Consider the following 13,706-nt stretch of genomic DNA (forward strand, 5'->3'; position numbering starts at 1 on the left):
GATGCCTTGTACTCGATCACATAATCACCTGGAAACAAGCTACATCAATAATCCGATCTGGTCACTTTTTTGGTAACTTCGCTCTGACACTTAAGATACAATTGGCTATTAAAAAATTAAAGAACAACCCTTATCCTTAAATGTGTATACTAAACAAACAACATTGGTTCATTAGATTAATGAAGTACATTTACATCTAAATTAAATGAAGTGTGAGGAAACTTTAAAAGAATAAATAACAGTATTTCAGGGCTTGCCAGATGCTGGTGCTGCTTATGTAAATTCGGAATGCCAACATCCAAAGACCTCTGGTATAACAATCAAAGCAAAAGTGTCGAAAAGCAGAAAAGCAACAGATGCAAACATCGCCTTCACAAGGACAGGTAAAACTTTATTTCTCTCAAGCAGCAACAAAACCACCATTCTGTTACATGAGAAAAAGTAGTTGGACTTTACAAATATTATCACTTATTGCCAGGGACGTGCTTTCTTTTTAAATTATTAGCTGACACTTGTCCACCTAAGAAAGAGTAGCCAGACATTTCTATATCTTAAAAATGTGTGAGATATTAGATCTTACTGAGCAAGACACCTTAGTAGAATAAAGATTATCCACGGATGCTAAATGAGAATCCCTGTCAAGTGAGCTGGTCCGGAACATACACAAACCAGCATTCTCCATAGAACTCCTTGCTTTGAAAGCAACTCCCGTTGTTACTACCTGTTCCTAGAACCAGTATGCACACATCTTTGCCCTCTGTATAGCGTATAAAGAATACATCCTGTAAAGAATGAACTGTTGTTTCATTGTCCAATAAGAGCTTATAAAACCACTATTAGAAAAAATCCTCACTGGATTCAGATGATGCTAACCACAACAGACCTCCACTATTAAGCACAATTGTGGGGTAAATAGTGGTAAATCGGCTACAGTGTTTTTTTACATCCATCCCTGGCTTTTACCTCTAGAATCTGGTTTCTGACCTCTACCTAACACAAAAACAGCCCTACTCACCATTGGGAATGCAATTTTGGAATGAATTGATGAAGGACATGCGACCTTCCTGGTGGTTCTATACTAGTTAGCTGCTTTTTAGGTGTAACTACAGACAGCTTAAGACCTCATGCCACCGCTACACATCCCACATAACATATAACACACAAGACACAATACTGCATACATATAGCATAGATATACAAAGAAAAAGGGGCTTTGGGTCAGATTTCTTCCCCGTTGGATTATTTCATGCAGCTGCCTTTTGTATTGGCTTTCAGTGTTGTTTGTCACATTTAGTATCATCTCACACCATTTCACACATCTACACTTGTACACCTTTTTTGCCTAGTGGTGGCTTCATTTAGGCATAGAGTGTGAAGAATTGTCTTGCTTTGTACTGCTCTCTCCTCCATGATTGCTGGATTCAGGGATTGGCTCCTTTGAGCTGTTGGCTGCAACCAGGGCTTCGTCTAGCTGTCTCCCAAACCATTGCAGCACTCAGATCGGCTACATGCTCTGCCATATGCGACCATATCTTAGTATAGTCTCTCTCCCCACTCATCCCACAATTCAGGGATCGGCTGCACTGCGCTGCTGTATGCGCCATCACCCATAGCAGCATCCGGGGATTAACGGCATTGAGCTGCTGCAAATGGCCATAGCTTAGCCTAGTTGTCTCCCCAGTATTCACAGCATTCAGGGATCGGCTGCATTGAGCTACCATATGTAACCATGAATTTGTCTAGGATTTCCTTAGACATTGCGGCATTTGGAGAACAGCTGCACGAGCTGGTGCATCAGTCCATGCCATGGTCTGTCTCTCCACTCGCTGCAGCATTCAGGGATCAACTGCACTGAGCTGCTGTGTGTGACCATGGCTTGTTCTAGCTGTCTCCCCAGTAATCGCGTCAGTCTGGGACTGCACTGATCAGCTGAGTATGACTACATTGAACTGCAGTATGTGCCCATGGCTTGGTCAAGCTGTCTTCCCACTCACTGTGGCTCGTAGCTGTCAGCACCACCTACAGCTGCGCACAGGTGCTGTCTGGGGAATATTCTGAGGTAAGGAATCTGTGGTTTGAAGTCTTTTTCGAGAAAGGTTTTTTCCAACTATAGAAGATAAGACCAATCTTTTATTTGTTATTCACAAAAAGCAAATGTTTAGTCCTGGTGCTGCAATAAACTTTGTGTAAACTATTGCAATGCACTTTATACAGGCCTGCCTGCACATTCAATTTCCAATCAGCAGCTGACCCACAATGCAACAATGTAAGTAGTTTTTATAAGAAGTTTGTAACCACTCCAAGGGCCACCTTCCTTTGGCTCCCAGTCTTAATATATGTACTCTTGAAGCTGTGCTAATTTACCAATAAATGTCCAAATAAGGTGCCCCCCTGCATCTATGTAAATCACTAACCCCTTCTAGACCTACTAGGTTGCCTAAATTCTGTGAAATTCTAGTGATAATAACTGCATTACAGTTATCAACTTTAGGAACCAAGGCATGGAATGAACTCCCACACAACCTAAGAGCTGAACTCACACTAGGCGTTTAAAAAAAAATCCTTGAAAATCTACCTGATTTAGCCTTAATGGAACCTATGACAACCAGCTGCTAGAGAATCAATTGGAGTATGAGGTGTTAAAACATTTAATTAATAATCAATCAATAGCAGGAAATTGAACAGAAAGTTAGCAAAGTAATCCCAGTGCTGGAATTCGGGTTTCCTGCAGATCTAACAAGGGAGTGTGAGGCACATAGTTAAAGGAGGGGGTTATAAAGCTTTGATGTCATTTAACAAATCTGCATGAAATGTCAGATACGAGAACTGGATTTAACTTATTAACTGCATGCTGAGAAAGGTGTTGTCTGCATGGGAGGTTGGATCCATTCTATGTAAGACCACATCACACAGTTACCCATTATGTATACTTTATCTATATGTTTATTAAATACAGTTTCTTATTTTTTAAACACTAATGCCTGGCCCTGTCTACATTATTTCTAAATGTGTTTATAGCCAATATTATGATTGCTTGACAGTGGCTTATTTATTACTAGATAAACAATAATAGCTCTTCAACGCTTTAAATAGTACTAGAGATCACTTGAATTCAGATGAGTGTTAATTGTTTAAACACTCTTCTTCAGTTCCTTATAGCTTTTCTATTTATTATTCTACAAAAGTGGGTCCAAATGGGTAATAAGTGCTACGCGTTTTGGGTAAGTAATAATCCCTTCATTAAGTGCCAACTTGTATTTTGCACCAAAAGAGTCTCACAAGTGTGTTCAGTCCTTAAGGAATGAATTTGATGCAAAATAGCAGTAGACTCCTGATGAAGGGATACTTCCCCAACATGTTTAGAGCGTATTAGCCATTTAGGATCATCTCTTATTGAAATAATAAGCAGAAAAGCCTTACAGAATATTTAATTAACTGAATATTAGTAGATACATGTGAGAAATTAGGTCAGTGGTTTACTGGGGTGTGAGCCCTATTCAAGCAGCAACCACAATTCTTGTCAGGATAAGGCACAAATTAACCTGTGCTAATCCCTCTGGTAGCTTGGCACAGCACAGACAGGCTTAATATAGAGACAATATATAAAGTATTTTGTGAAAATAACACACAAACGATCCCACACTAGGTTAGAAAAACAGACCTAGAATAGTCCTGCTGAAGTTTTACCTTCTCAGGTTTTGTGCCAAGAGTCCCATTGGCGTTGGAGTGGGGCGCAAGGAGAACGTCGCAGGCGGTTGTCAGCATGGCCCCAAAGTGCAAGCTGGGCGCCGCAGACGGGTGGGCTGGTGCTTCGCATTGGCAGTCCCCTGTGAGTGGTCGACGCTGCAGTGTGAAGAGATGGGCTGGCAGCTTGCACTGATTTTTGGTGCCAGTGGCGCGGACTCAGTGCGAACGGGCCCGTTCATGGTTGTAAAGACCCCAAAAGCGTGATTTAAGAGTGCTGAGCCATACCAAGGGTCCAGAACCTGCGGCGCACCACTTGGGGGGGGGGATCAAGAACTCACTGCAGCTGGCTCCAAGAGCTGCTTGGGGAGCCTTTAATGTCCCTGAGGCTCAGATTAGGAGGCCAGCAGACTAGACTTTGGAGTTACTCTGGGGTCCTAGGTTCAAGATGAAATTGCAGGCCCAGTTCTTCTTTCCCAGGAAAGAGGGCAACAGGCAGCATCTCAGCACACCAAGGCAGCAGTTCCTTTAGAGCACCACTCCAGCAGAGGATCAGTCCTTGTAGCAGCGTGGCAGTCCTTGTAGCAGCACAGCAGTCCTTCTTCCTGGCAGAGTATCCACAGGTCCAGAAGTTTACTGAAGTGATGGTGTCTGAGGTCCATTTGTTCCTTTGAAGTGGAGAGAAGCTTCTAATGGAATGCATTTGAAGTGCACAGATGCCCTGCCTTTCTGGCTCTAGACTAACTACAGGGAGTATGCAGCCCTTTGTATGGAGGCAGGACAAAGCCTATTCCAGTGTAAGTGGAGCTGTGCCTAACTCCTCCCTTCCATCCTGCCAATGATGGCCCATCTAGTCACACCTAATCTCCCATTGTGTGTGGCTGTCTAGGAGGAATACCCAAAGCCTAACTATACCCAGTCATGTGATCAGAGACAGGCTTCATGCACAAAATGGCTAAGGCAAGAAAATGCCAACTTTCAAAAAGGGTAATTTTCAGAGCTGTAATTTAAAATCTAATTCCACCATAAGTTAGGATTTGTAATTGTGATTCCAGGAAACTAAACATGAAGGGGTTACCTGTTCCCATTTAGAAATGACACTTATAAAATGTAATAAGGTAATTCCAATGTTATCCTATGGGAAAGGTAGGCCTTGCAGTAGTTACAAAAAATGAATGTAAGAGTTTTTTTTTATCACAGTACATGTAAAACTTGAAAGTACATGACCAACTTTTTAAATACTCAGGACCCTACCTTGGGGGCTGCCCATGGCCTACCTTATGGGTGACTTTCACGTATTAACCCCTTGACAGCCCAGGATGTAACGGTTACGTCCTGGTACCAGCTCATGGGGGGAGCACTAGTGCTCCCCCCATGAGCCTCGCCTCAGCGCCCCCACTGCAGGGATGGAAGGGGAATCGCTTCCCCTTCCACTCCTGCCCCCGTGGCATCTGATGACATCAGCACGCGACTGCGTACTGACCTCATCAGAGGCCTGCCCCTCCACGCTGGAAGCAGCTTCCAGCACGGATGAGATCCCCCAGGGGGGACAGAAACCTCCTAGACACGAGGGATAATTTTGTTTTTGTTTATCTATGTTTTTATATGTGTGGAGCGACCCCTTAGGCAAGGGTCGCTCCCCGGGTGGGGCAAAATTACTTTTAGGCCATTTCCGCTCCCGTTTGGGGGTAGATCGGCCTATTTTTATTAGGCCGATCTGCCCCCAAGTGGGGCAGAAAGCACTAGACACCATGGATTTTTATTTTTTGCCGTCAATTTCACGCAAGGGGAGCGACCCCTTAGGCAAGGGTCGGACCCCTGGGGTGCAAATTTATTTTAAGGCATTTCTGCTCCCCTTGGGGGCAGAAACCACTTAGGCACCAGGGATTGGTGTGTGTGTATGTGTGTGTTTTGTTTGGGGGGGCAGCCCCTTTGGCAAGGGTCGCTCCCCATGGGGGCCCATTACTGTTGGACATGTCTGCCCCCCTGGGGGGCAGATCGGCCAATTTTGGAAGGCCCATCTGCCCCAAGGGGGGCAGAAAGCCCACCAGAGACCAGGGAAGATTTTTTTCCAAAATAAGAGAGTGGGGGTATGGCCATACCACCACCCCAAATAAATGGTGCCAAAGTTGTTCTGCCCACAGGGGGCAGATGGGGCAATTACCCCAGATCCACACCCCAGGCGGTCAGAAAGTCTACTAGATGCCAGGGAATAAAAAATGTAAAAAAATAGTGTGGTGGTGGCTACCAACCAGTATGGGCCTGGCTATGCCCCCACCCACAGGGGTAACAGTCTTTCAGCTCTCCCCCGTGCACTAAAACATCTTATCCCACAGCAAGCAAGAAGACATTTGATTATTTGGGGTTTTGGTTTTACATTTGGGCCATGACAGCTTGGCTAACTCTCAAAATCGTCCTACTTGAAATGGTGAGGGCTGCACTTGTAGGACTTTGGGACACTGCCATGTAGAAAAATCCACAAGACCTAGTTTTCAGAAATGTCTGGGTTTGGTAGGTTTCTCTAGATGGCTGCTGGGCCCAGGACCAAAAATGGAGGTGCCCCCAGCCCCTTTGATAATTTGGATGTGTCCAGATAGTGTTTTGGGGCATTTCCTGTCGCAAGCGCTAAGCCTATCTACACATGTGAGGTACCATTTGTATCGGGAGACTTGAGGGAACGCTGGGTGGAAGGAAATTTGTGGCTCCTCTCAGATTCCAGAACTTTCTGTCATCGAAATGAGAGGGAAAAGTATTTTTTGGGCCAAATTTGGAGGTTTGCAAAGGATTCTGGGTAACAGAACCTGGTGGGAGCCCCACAAGTCACCCCATCTTGGATTCCTCTAGGTGTCTAGTTTTCAAAAATGCGCAGGTTTGGTACGTTTCCCTAGGTGCTGGCTGAGCTAGAGACCAATTTCCACAGCTAGGCACTTTGCAAATTTCAATTAAAAATGTGATGTGTTCATGTTGCATTTCCTGTTGCGCGCATTAGGCCTAGCCACACAAGTGAGGTACCATTTTTATCTGTAGACTTGGGGGAACACAGAATAGCAATACAAGTGTTATTGCCCTTTTAGTTTCTGTACATTTATTCCTTCCAAATGTAAGACAGTGTGTAAAAAGACGGCTATTTGAGAAATGCCCTGTAATTCACATGCTAGTATGGGCACCCCAGAATTCAGAGATGTGCAAATAACCACTACTTCCCAACACCTTATCTTGTGACCATTTTGGAAATACAAATGTTTTCTTGATACCTAATTTTCCATCTTTATATTTCAGCAAATGAATTGCTGTATACCCGGTATAGAATGAAAACCCATTACAAGGTGCAGCTCATTTATTGGCTCTGGGTTCCTAGGGTTCTTGATGAACCTACAAGCCCTATATATCAAGGCAACCAGAAGAGTCTAGCAGACATAACGGTATATTGCTTTCAAAAATCTGAAATGGCAGGAAAAAGTTACAGAGTAAAACATGGAGAATAATTGCTGTTTTTTTCACCTCAATTTCAATATGTTTTTATTTCAGCTGTTATTTTCTGTAGGAAACCCTTGTAGGATCTACACAAATTACCCCTTGCTGAATTTAGAAGTTTGTCTACTTCTCAGAAATGTTTAGCTTTCTGGGATCCATTACAGGTTTCACACCCATTTCTGTCACTAACTGGAAGGAGGCTGAAAGCACACAAAATATTTAAAATGGGGTATGTCCCAGTAAAATGCCAAAATTGTGCTGAAATTGGGGTTTTCTGATTTAAGTATGCCTGTTCCTGAAAGCTGGGAAGATGGTGATTTTAGCACTGCAAACCCTTTGTTGATGCCATTTTCAGGGAAAAAACCACAAGCCTTCTTCTGCAGCCCCTTTTTGCCCCATTTAAAAAACGAAATCTACGCTGTATTTTGGCTAATTTCTTGGTCTGCTTCGGGGGAGCCCACAAAGTCTAGGTACCTCTAAGATCCCTAGGATGTTGGAAAAAAAGGACGCAAATTTGGCATGGGTAGCTCATGTGGACAAAAAGTTATGAGGGCCTAAGCGCGAACTGCCCCAAACAGCCAAACAAAGGTTTGTCACCTGAGGGGGAAAAGGCCTGGCAGCGAAGGGGTTAAAAATAAATGTTTGGGCCAGGCAAATGTTTATTTTACCAAGCTGAAATGGAAGGTTAAACTGTACACATACACAGGCTGCAATGGCAGGCATGAGAAATGGTTAAAGGTGCTACCTAAATAGGGAGCACAAACAGTGCTGTAGGCCCCTTAGTTGCATTTAATGTGAAGGCCCTGGGCACATGTAGTGCATTTCACTAGGGACGTATAATTAAATAGTAAATAGTAAATTAAATATTCCCACTGGGTATAGGCCAATGTTACCAAGTTTTAAGCAGATAGCACAAACACTTTAACACTAGTTGGCAGAGGTAAAGCGTGCAGAGTCTTAAGGGCAGCTCAAACAAGGTCAGCAAAAACAAGAAGTCTGTAGGCAAAAAGTTAGGGGAACCACACCAAGGATGCTACCAATAAACCACTAAAAACTAAATCTGAAGTGCATTCACGAACTTCCATGCCTCCTTTAAGTGATACAGCTTTGTTGCATTGTGTGTGGAATACCCTGAGTGTGGATTGCGACAAGAAAATAACAAAAAGTGCTTAAGGTGTTTTGTAGATTTGCTTGTGTGCAATGGGAATTTACAAAACCGTGAAGAAGGTAGCCTTCGTACTGTTACTCAAATCCTATTAGAAATCAAGTAGAAGTATCCTTGAGAAACCAATTCATCAATACAACAACAAACATAGCACAAAAAGAGAAGTTTCCATAACTGCAGAGGAAGGATTAAAGATGGCAGTGTGAGCTGCATCCGAGCCAGGGATTTTGGATGATAAATGATCTTACCTTTACTTCAGCCCTGACAGTACTTAGATCCCCATGGTATAGAATATCTAGCTTGTAGTCCGGCTTAAGGGACATATATTTTTATTTAGAAATATTTTTATTAATGAAATTCCAACTATACATTCTCATTTTATCCCCATTGTATTTCATATGCTGTTTTAATTGCAGGTGCCCTTTCATTCAGTTATATCCGCTGATTCTCTTTAAAGTATCAAATTGGGAATTACATTTTACCGGGAAGACATCGGTCTTTGCCTCACAAGTTATAGGTCCATAAATATAACCTATATTGGTGGAATAAACTCGGAAGCCCAACTAGCCTGTAAAAATTATGAAACACGTTAAACACCTCCAATAGCCGATTAAACAATTATGGATTGAAGGTGGAGTTAGCTTTCATGTGACACAAAGATTTCATTAGTAGGCACAATATCTAAAACTGGCTTCTCCGAGTAGCTTGGAGGCTACTGGTAGTTCTCCACCACCATGTGAGTAGCTTTCCTGGGTGCAGCCCAGCCTACTATATTAGAATCTTTTAGTTGATTGAATTATTATATGCATACCAAAATTGAGAGTGTATTTTTTAGATGAAAAATGTGTGTATTTTCAGAATTTAAATGATGTTTTGAGAAAATTAAATATTGAAAACATTTTTATAACTTATATTTGAGCGATTAATCAAGTGCCGTCGGGCAAACTTATTTTTAGTATCATAACCTGCTATTGTCCCTGCTGAGACATTTGAAATTGATAAAGCCTTTCTGCATTACTACTGGTAATCCTGCCTGATTTACTGAGGTCCTTACTACTGGTAATCTTGCATATGGCCAACTCTAAAATAGTCTAGTGTGGCCGCTATTACAACACTAATTAGGTTAGTGCTCTGGATGACTTTCATAGAACATAAGTGGTTCTTGTTATGGAAAAAGCTGTATACCCCTGATCTAAAATATGCAGATTGGATAAAGTCAATCTCATTCCCAGGTGCACTCATACTAACATTATTTTTCCTCAATCAGTGACCTTGGTTTTCATCAAATGTTCTTGGAACTTTTTCCCGTTTGATGATTCCTCGCAAGACATAAAACAATTAGCTAAGATGCATTGGTAAAGGCTGGAGGGCCTAAGGATGCTTTGTTCGGAAGGCAATTTTGCCTGATGGTGCAAGTGCAGAATTAAACAAAACTGTTGGGGCAAACACCATTCAATCATGTAATAACATATGTTCAGTTTTTACTCGAGTTTGTTGTAAGTGCCACACTACATCAATATCTAGGACCCTGCAATTCAGAAAATCTATCAACCTTAGTTCACCCCTAGTGATGACAGGTAGAAGATATACAGCACTTAGAGTTACCAAAAACACCAGTCATCGTGACAACTTAAATGTAAGCACTCAAATGGATCTAAATATAAAAATATATTAGGATAATACTAAAAAAGTTGGAAATTAACATCTCAGATTTGTACGAACAAGCACATTGCATGTTCTACAACTTTATTAAAACCTTTCTGTGCACTCATGTGTTGCTGTAAAAACACAAATCTAGCAATCTTTCTTACCTTTGTTATCATGTCCTATTTTTATTTTCTTCAGATGCCCAATATCAACAGCTTCCACGGTGAAGACATCTATTTTTCCACGCTCAAATTTGTTTTTGTTTGTTTTGGATGCTTTCAGATTCATGAATCCTATTTTATTCAGAAAAGAATGTGAGCAGGAAGTAAAATATAAATTGAAGACTTTGTTGCATCAAAAACAATTCACAGTATCAGAGTATAGTACTAGATTAGAGTCAGTAAGCAAGACTGACAAAGAAAAGTTAACATCTGTGTTTAATTAGGTGTGCACATAGGAAAATTATGAGTGCAAATTCTTTACTTATATTTATAAAATGTGGGGTACCATTTGTAAATTAACTTAATCGCAATAAATCCTATGGCAGTAAGATGTTATTTCAAGCATGAATACATCTACTGACACAGACGACTAGAGGGTGTTTCTGGCGGTGTGGTATCAGAATATAATTGTCAGAATATTGTCTGATGCTGTGTCCTACATATCGTCAACTAAATTATCTCCCCACTGGAGGTACTAATTAAAAATCTACACCCCACTGGGTGACATAACCGTTATTAGGAGGGAACACTTGCAAAAGTAGATGAAGAGCCACAAATTGATAAACTTTTGCAGGCAGTCTCTCACCCCAAATACATTCCACATTTAGATCAGTCAAGGGCAAGAGTAAATGTGTATGCATGGAAAGCAAGAAAGTGTGAAACACCCCCGAGATTGGTATGGGTATAAAGGACTTGGGGGGTCATTCTGAATCCGCCAAGGTACCGCCGTCAGAACACCGCACCGCGGTCGAAAGACCGCGGCGGTGATTCTGACATTTGCCCTGGGCTGGCGGGCGGCCGCCAAAAGACCACCCGCCAGCCCAGGGCAAATCAACCTTCCCACTAGGATGCCGGCTCAGAATTGAGCCGGCGGAGTGGGAAGGTGCGACGGGTGCAGTTGCACCCGTCGCGTATTTCAGTGTCTGCTGGGCAGACACTGAAATACTTTTTGGGGCCCTCTTACGGGGGCCCCTGCCGTGCCCATGCCATTGGCATGGGCACGGCAGGGGCCCCCAGGGGCCCCGCGGCACCCCCTACCGCCATCCTGTTCATGGCGGGAGAGCCGCCATGAACAGGATGGCGGTAGGGGGTGTCAGAATCCCCATGGCGGCGGAGCGCGCTCCGCCGCCATGGAGGATTCAGACGGGCAGCGGAAAGTCGGCGGTACACCGCCGACTTTCCGTTTCTGGCCGCGGCTGAACCGCCGCGGTCAGAATGCCCAGCGGTGCACCGCCAGCCTGTTGGCGGTGCTACCGCCGACCTCCGCCATGGCGGTAATTACCGCCATGGTCAGAATGACCCCCTTGGTTTCTTAAAGGTGAAAAATACAATAGTTTTCGCATACACAAGTCACTTAATGGCATTAATCTAGAAAGATAATAATAAACAAGTACACATAAAGGTTGGCAGAGCAGAATAATTGCAAAAACACAAGGGGCGGAGCCTGCCCAGCCGCAAGATGGCTGTGCTGTAAAGGAGTTCTGTCGGCCACCTTGCAATCAGGTCAAAATCCTGGACAGCAAACAAGCTAAAGAACCCTAAACGACACTGCTGCTACTGGTGATAGTGCTCCGGAGGTGTGGTTCGTGACGTCGGTCGCGTCGGAGCTCTCGGATCGGAGCAAGATGGGCCGCATCCTCGGGGGCTGTAAAGTAGGAGTGCCGGGGGGCGAGGCCTGGATGGGCGGCCCTTCCACCAGGCAGCCCTGGTGGATCCGTGGTGTTCGACTGCGGCGCGCTGGGCCCGCGGGGGTGCGTGGAGGCGGTGGTGGCCCCGGAGTTGCCTGCGAAATGAGACCGGTGCCCAAGGCGGACTTGGGCTGGCGGCAGTGAGGAGTGCGCGCGCCGGGGGCCCCTGAACAGGGCACACTGAGGAGACGCAGCGCTGGGGCAACAATGCCTGTGCTAGGGATGCCCGTTAGGGAGAGGCCTGACCGGACTGGGCCGGGAGCCACGTGGCAAGAAGTGGGCCGGGAGCCCCAGAGGGCAGCGGCTGGGTTGCCTAGTGGGCGGGACCAGTCCCTGGCCCCCTGTGATCTGGCTCACCAAGATGGACAAGTCTGGAACAGAACAATAACTGCCTACCAGACCAAGGTGCGTGGGCATTTATTACACCCCCTGGGCAGATGGTGAAATGTCGGGCGGCGGCACTGAGCTGGGTGACCTGGCTGACCCGGGGCGGTACAGCCGGAAGGTGGGGCGACCTGTGAGAGCGGTGAGATTGCCCACTGAAGGCAGTGCTGGTTACAGCTCGTGGACTCTGTCAGGAGTGTCTGCTGTGGCGGTGCCTCGCAGCTGAATGCCCCAAAATCAGAGCAAACTGCATGTCCCCCAGAGTGTGCACAATGGCCAAGGCAGACAAGAATCAGGCTAAGCTGCAGTTTGGCCGGCGCAAGTCAGGCAGCCCTGCAAGTGATGGTGCGGAGCCTGGCCTGGTGGGGGGATCTGACGTGTCCTCAGGAGAGGAACAAGACTTGAGACAAATCTTGGTGGCGATGCAGCATAGCTTGACCCAGATTGATAGTAAAATAGATTCCCTCTCCTACCGCATGGACAGAATGACTGAGCGCCTGGATAAGCATGCAGAGCGAGTCGACCAATCGGAGAGGCGAGTATCCGAGGGGAAGGATGGTCAGGCGGAGCTGGCCACTGGTCATGCTAGGCTGAATAAAGAGTTAATCTCCTTACAAAGTAAGGTGGACGATTTGGAGGCCAGGTCCCGGAGGACAAACTTGTGCATAGTGGGGGTCGCAGAGTCCATTGCAATAGACAACATGGAAGGCTTCATCAAACACTTGCTGGTGCAGCTGCTAGGACGCTGCTAGAACAAACCACCTTTTCTGATCTCTTTGTGGTGGAGAGGGCCCATCATTCCTTGGCGAACGGTCTGCCTTTAGGTGCTCCGCGCGCCCCATTATAGCGAGACTGATGAACTATAGGGGCCGTGACGCAACCTTGCGCCGGGCCAGGGAACTAAAGACCTTACAGCATGAGGGCATGGTGATCTCCCTTTATACGAACTTCACAATGCAGGTGCAGGAGGAGAGACGGCAGTTCATCGCTGGGAAAAAACAACTAAGAGAACTACACTTGGAATATCGCATGCTGTACCCAGCTAAACTAAGGGTGGACGGGAACCGTTATTCTTTACAGATCACAAAAAGCTAGCCCAATTCGTGAAACGCAGAGCAGCAGATAAAGGAGGCAGCGGAATGGATGATACTGATTCCTAGACTGTTGTTTTTTCAATCATATATATACATTTAATAGCCTGAGGGGAACATTTATAGTGTTACTGTGGCAGAGAATATGCAACTGTCCTCTATTTGATTGAGTGAATGATGATGGTGGGCCGCAGAACTGATACACTACTAGTAAATGTCAGTGAGGTAGGTTATTTAGCAGTCTATGACAACAGTAGGAGAGGTTTTTTTTTGCTGACATGAATCATTCTTATACACAATAGTTTGTCTGTCGCAAATTATAGGTGGCAGATGCATAGGAGAGGTACGAAGT

At 44.9% G+C, this 13,706-nt stretch overlaps 1 protein-coding gene across 1 annotated transcript in view; it reads right to left on the minus strand.

The window, feature by feature from the left end:
* Positions 1–13,706, minus strand: part of LOXHD1 (lipoxygenase homology PLAT domains 1) — a 929,469-nt gene that overhangs the window by 349,163 nt on the left and 566,600 nt on the right. The window contains exon 30 of the mRNA XM_069218871.1: positions 10,135–10,263. Within this exon, the coding sequence (XP_069074972.1) occupies positions 10,135–10,263 (129 nt within the window). The remainder of the gene's footprint in view (positions 1–10,134; positions 10,264–13,706) is intronic.

Source organism: Pleurodeles waltl, chromosome 1_1 (genome assembly GCF_031143425.1).
Source record: "Pleurodeles waltl isolate 20211129_DDA chromosome 1_1, aPleWal1.hap1.20221129, whole genome shotgun sequence".
In the NCBI taxonomy this organism is placed as follows: Eukaryota; Metazoa; Chordata; class Amphibia; order Caudata; family Salamandridae; genus Pleurodeles; species Pleurodeles waltl.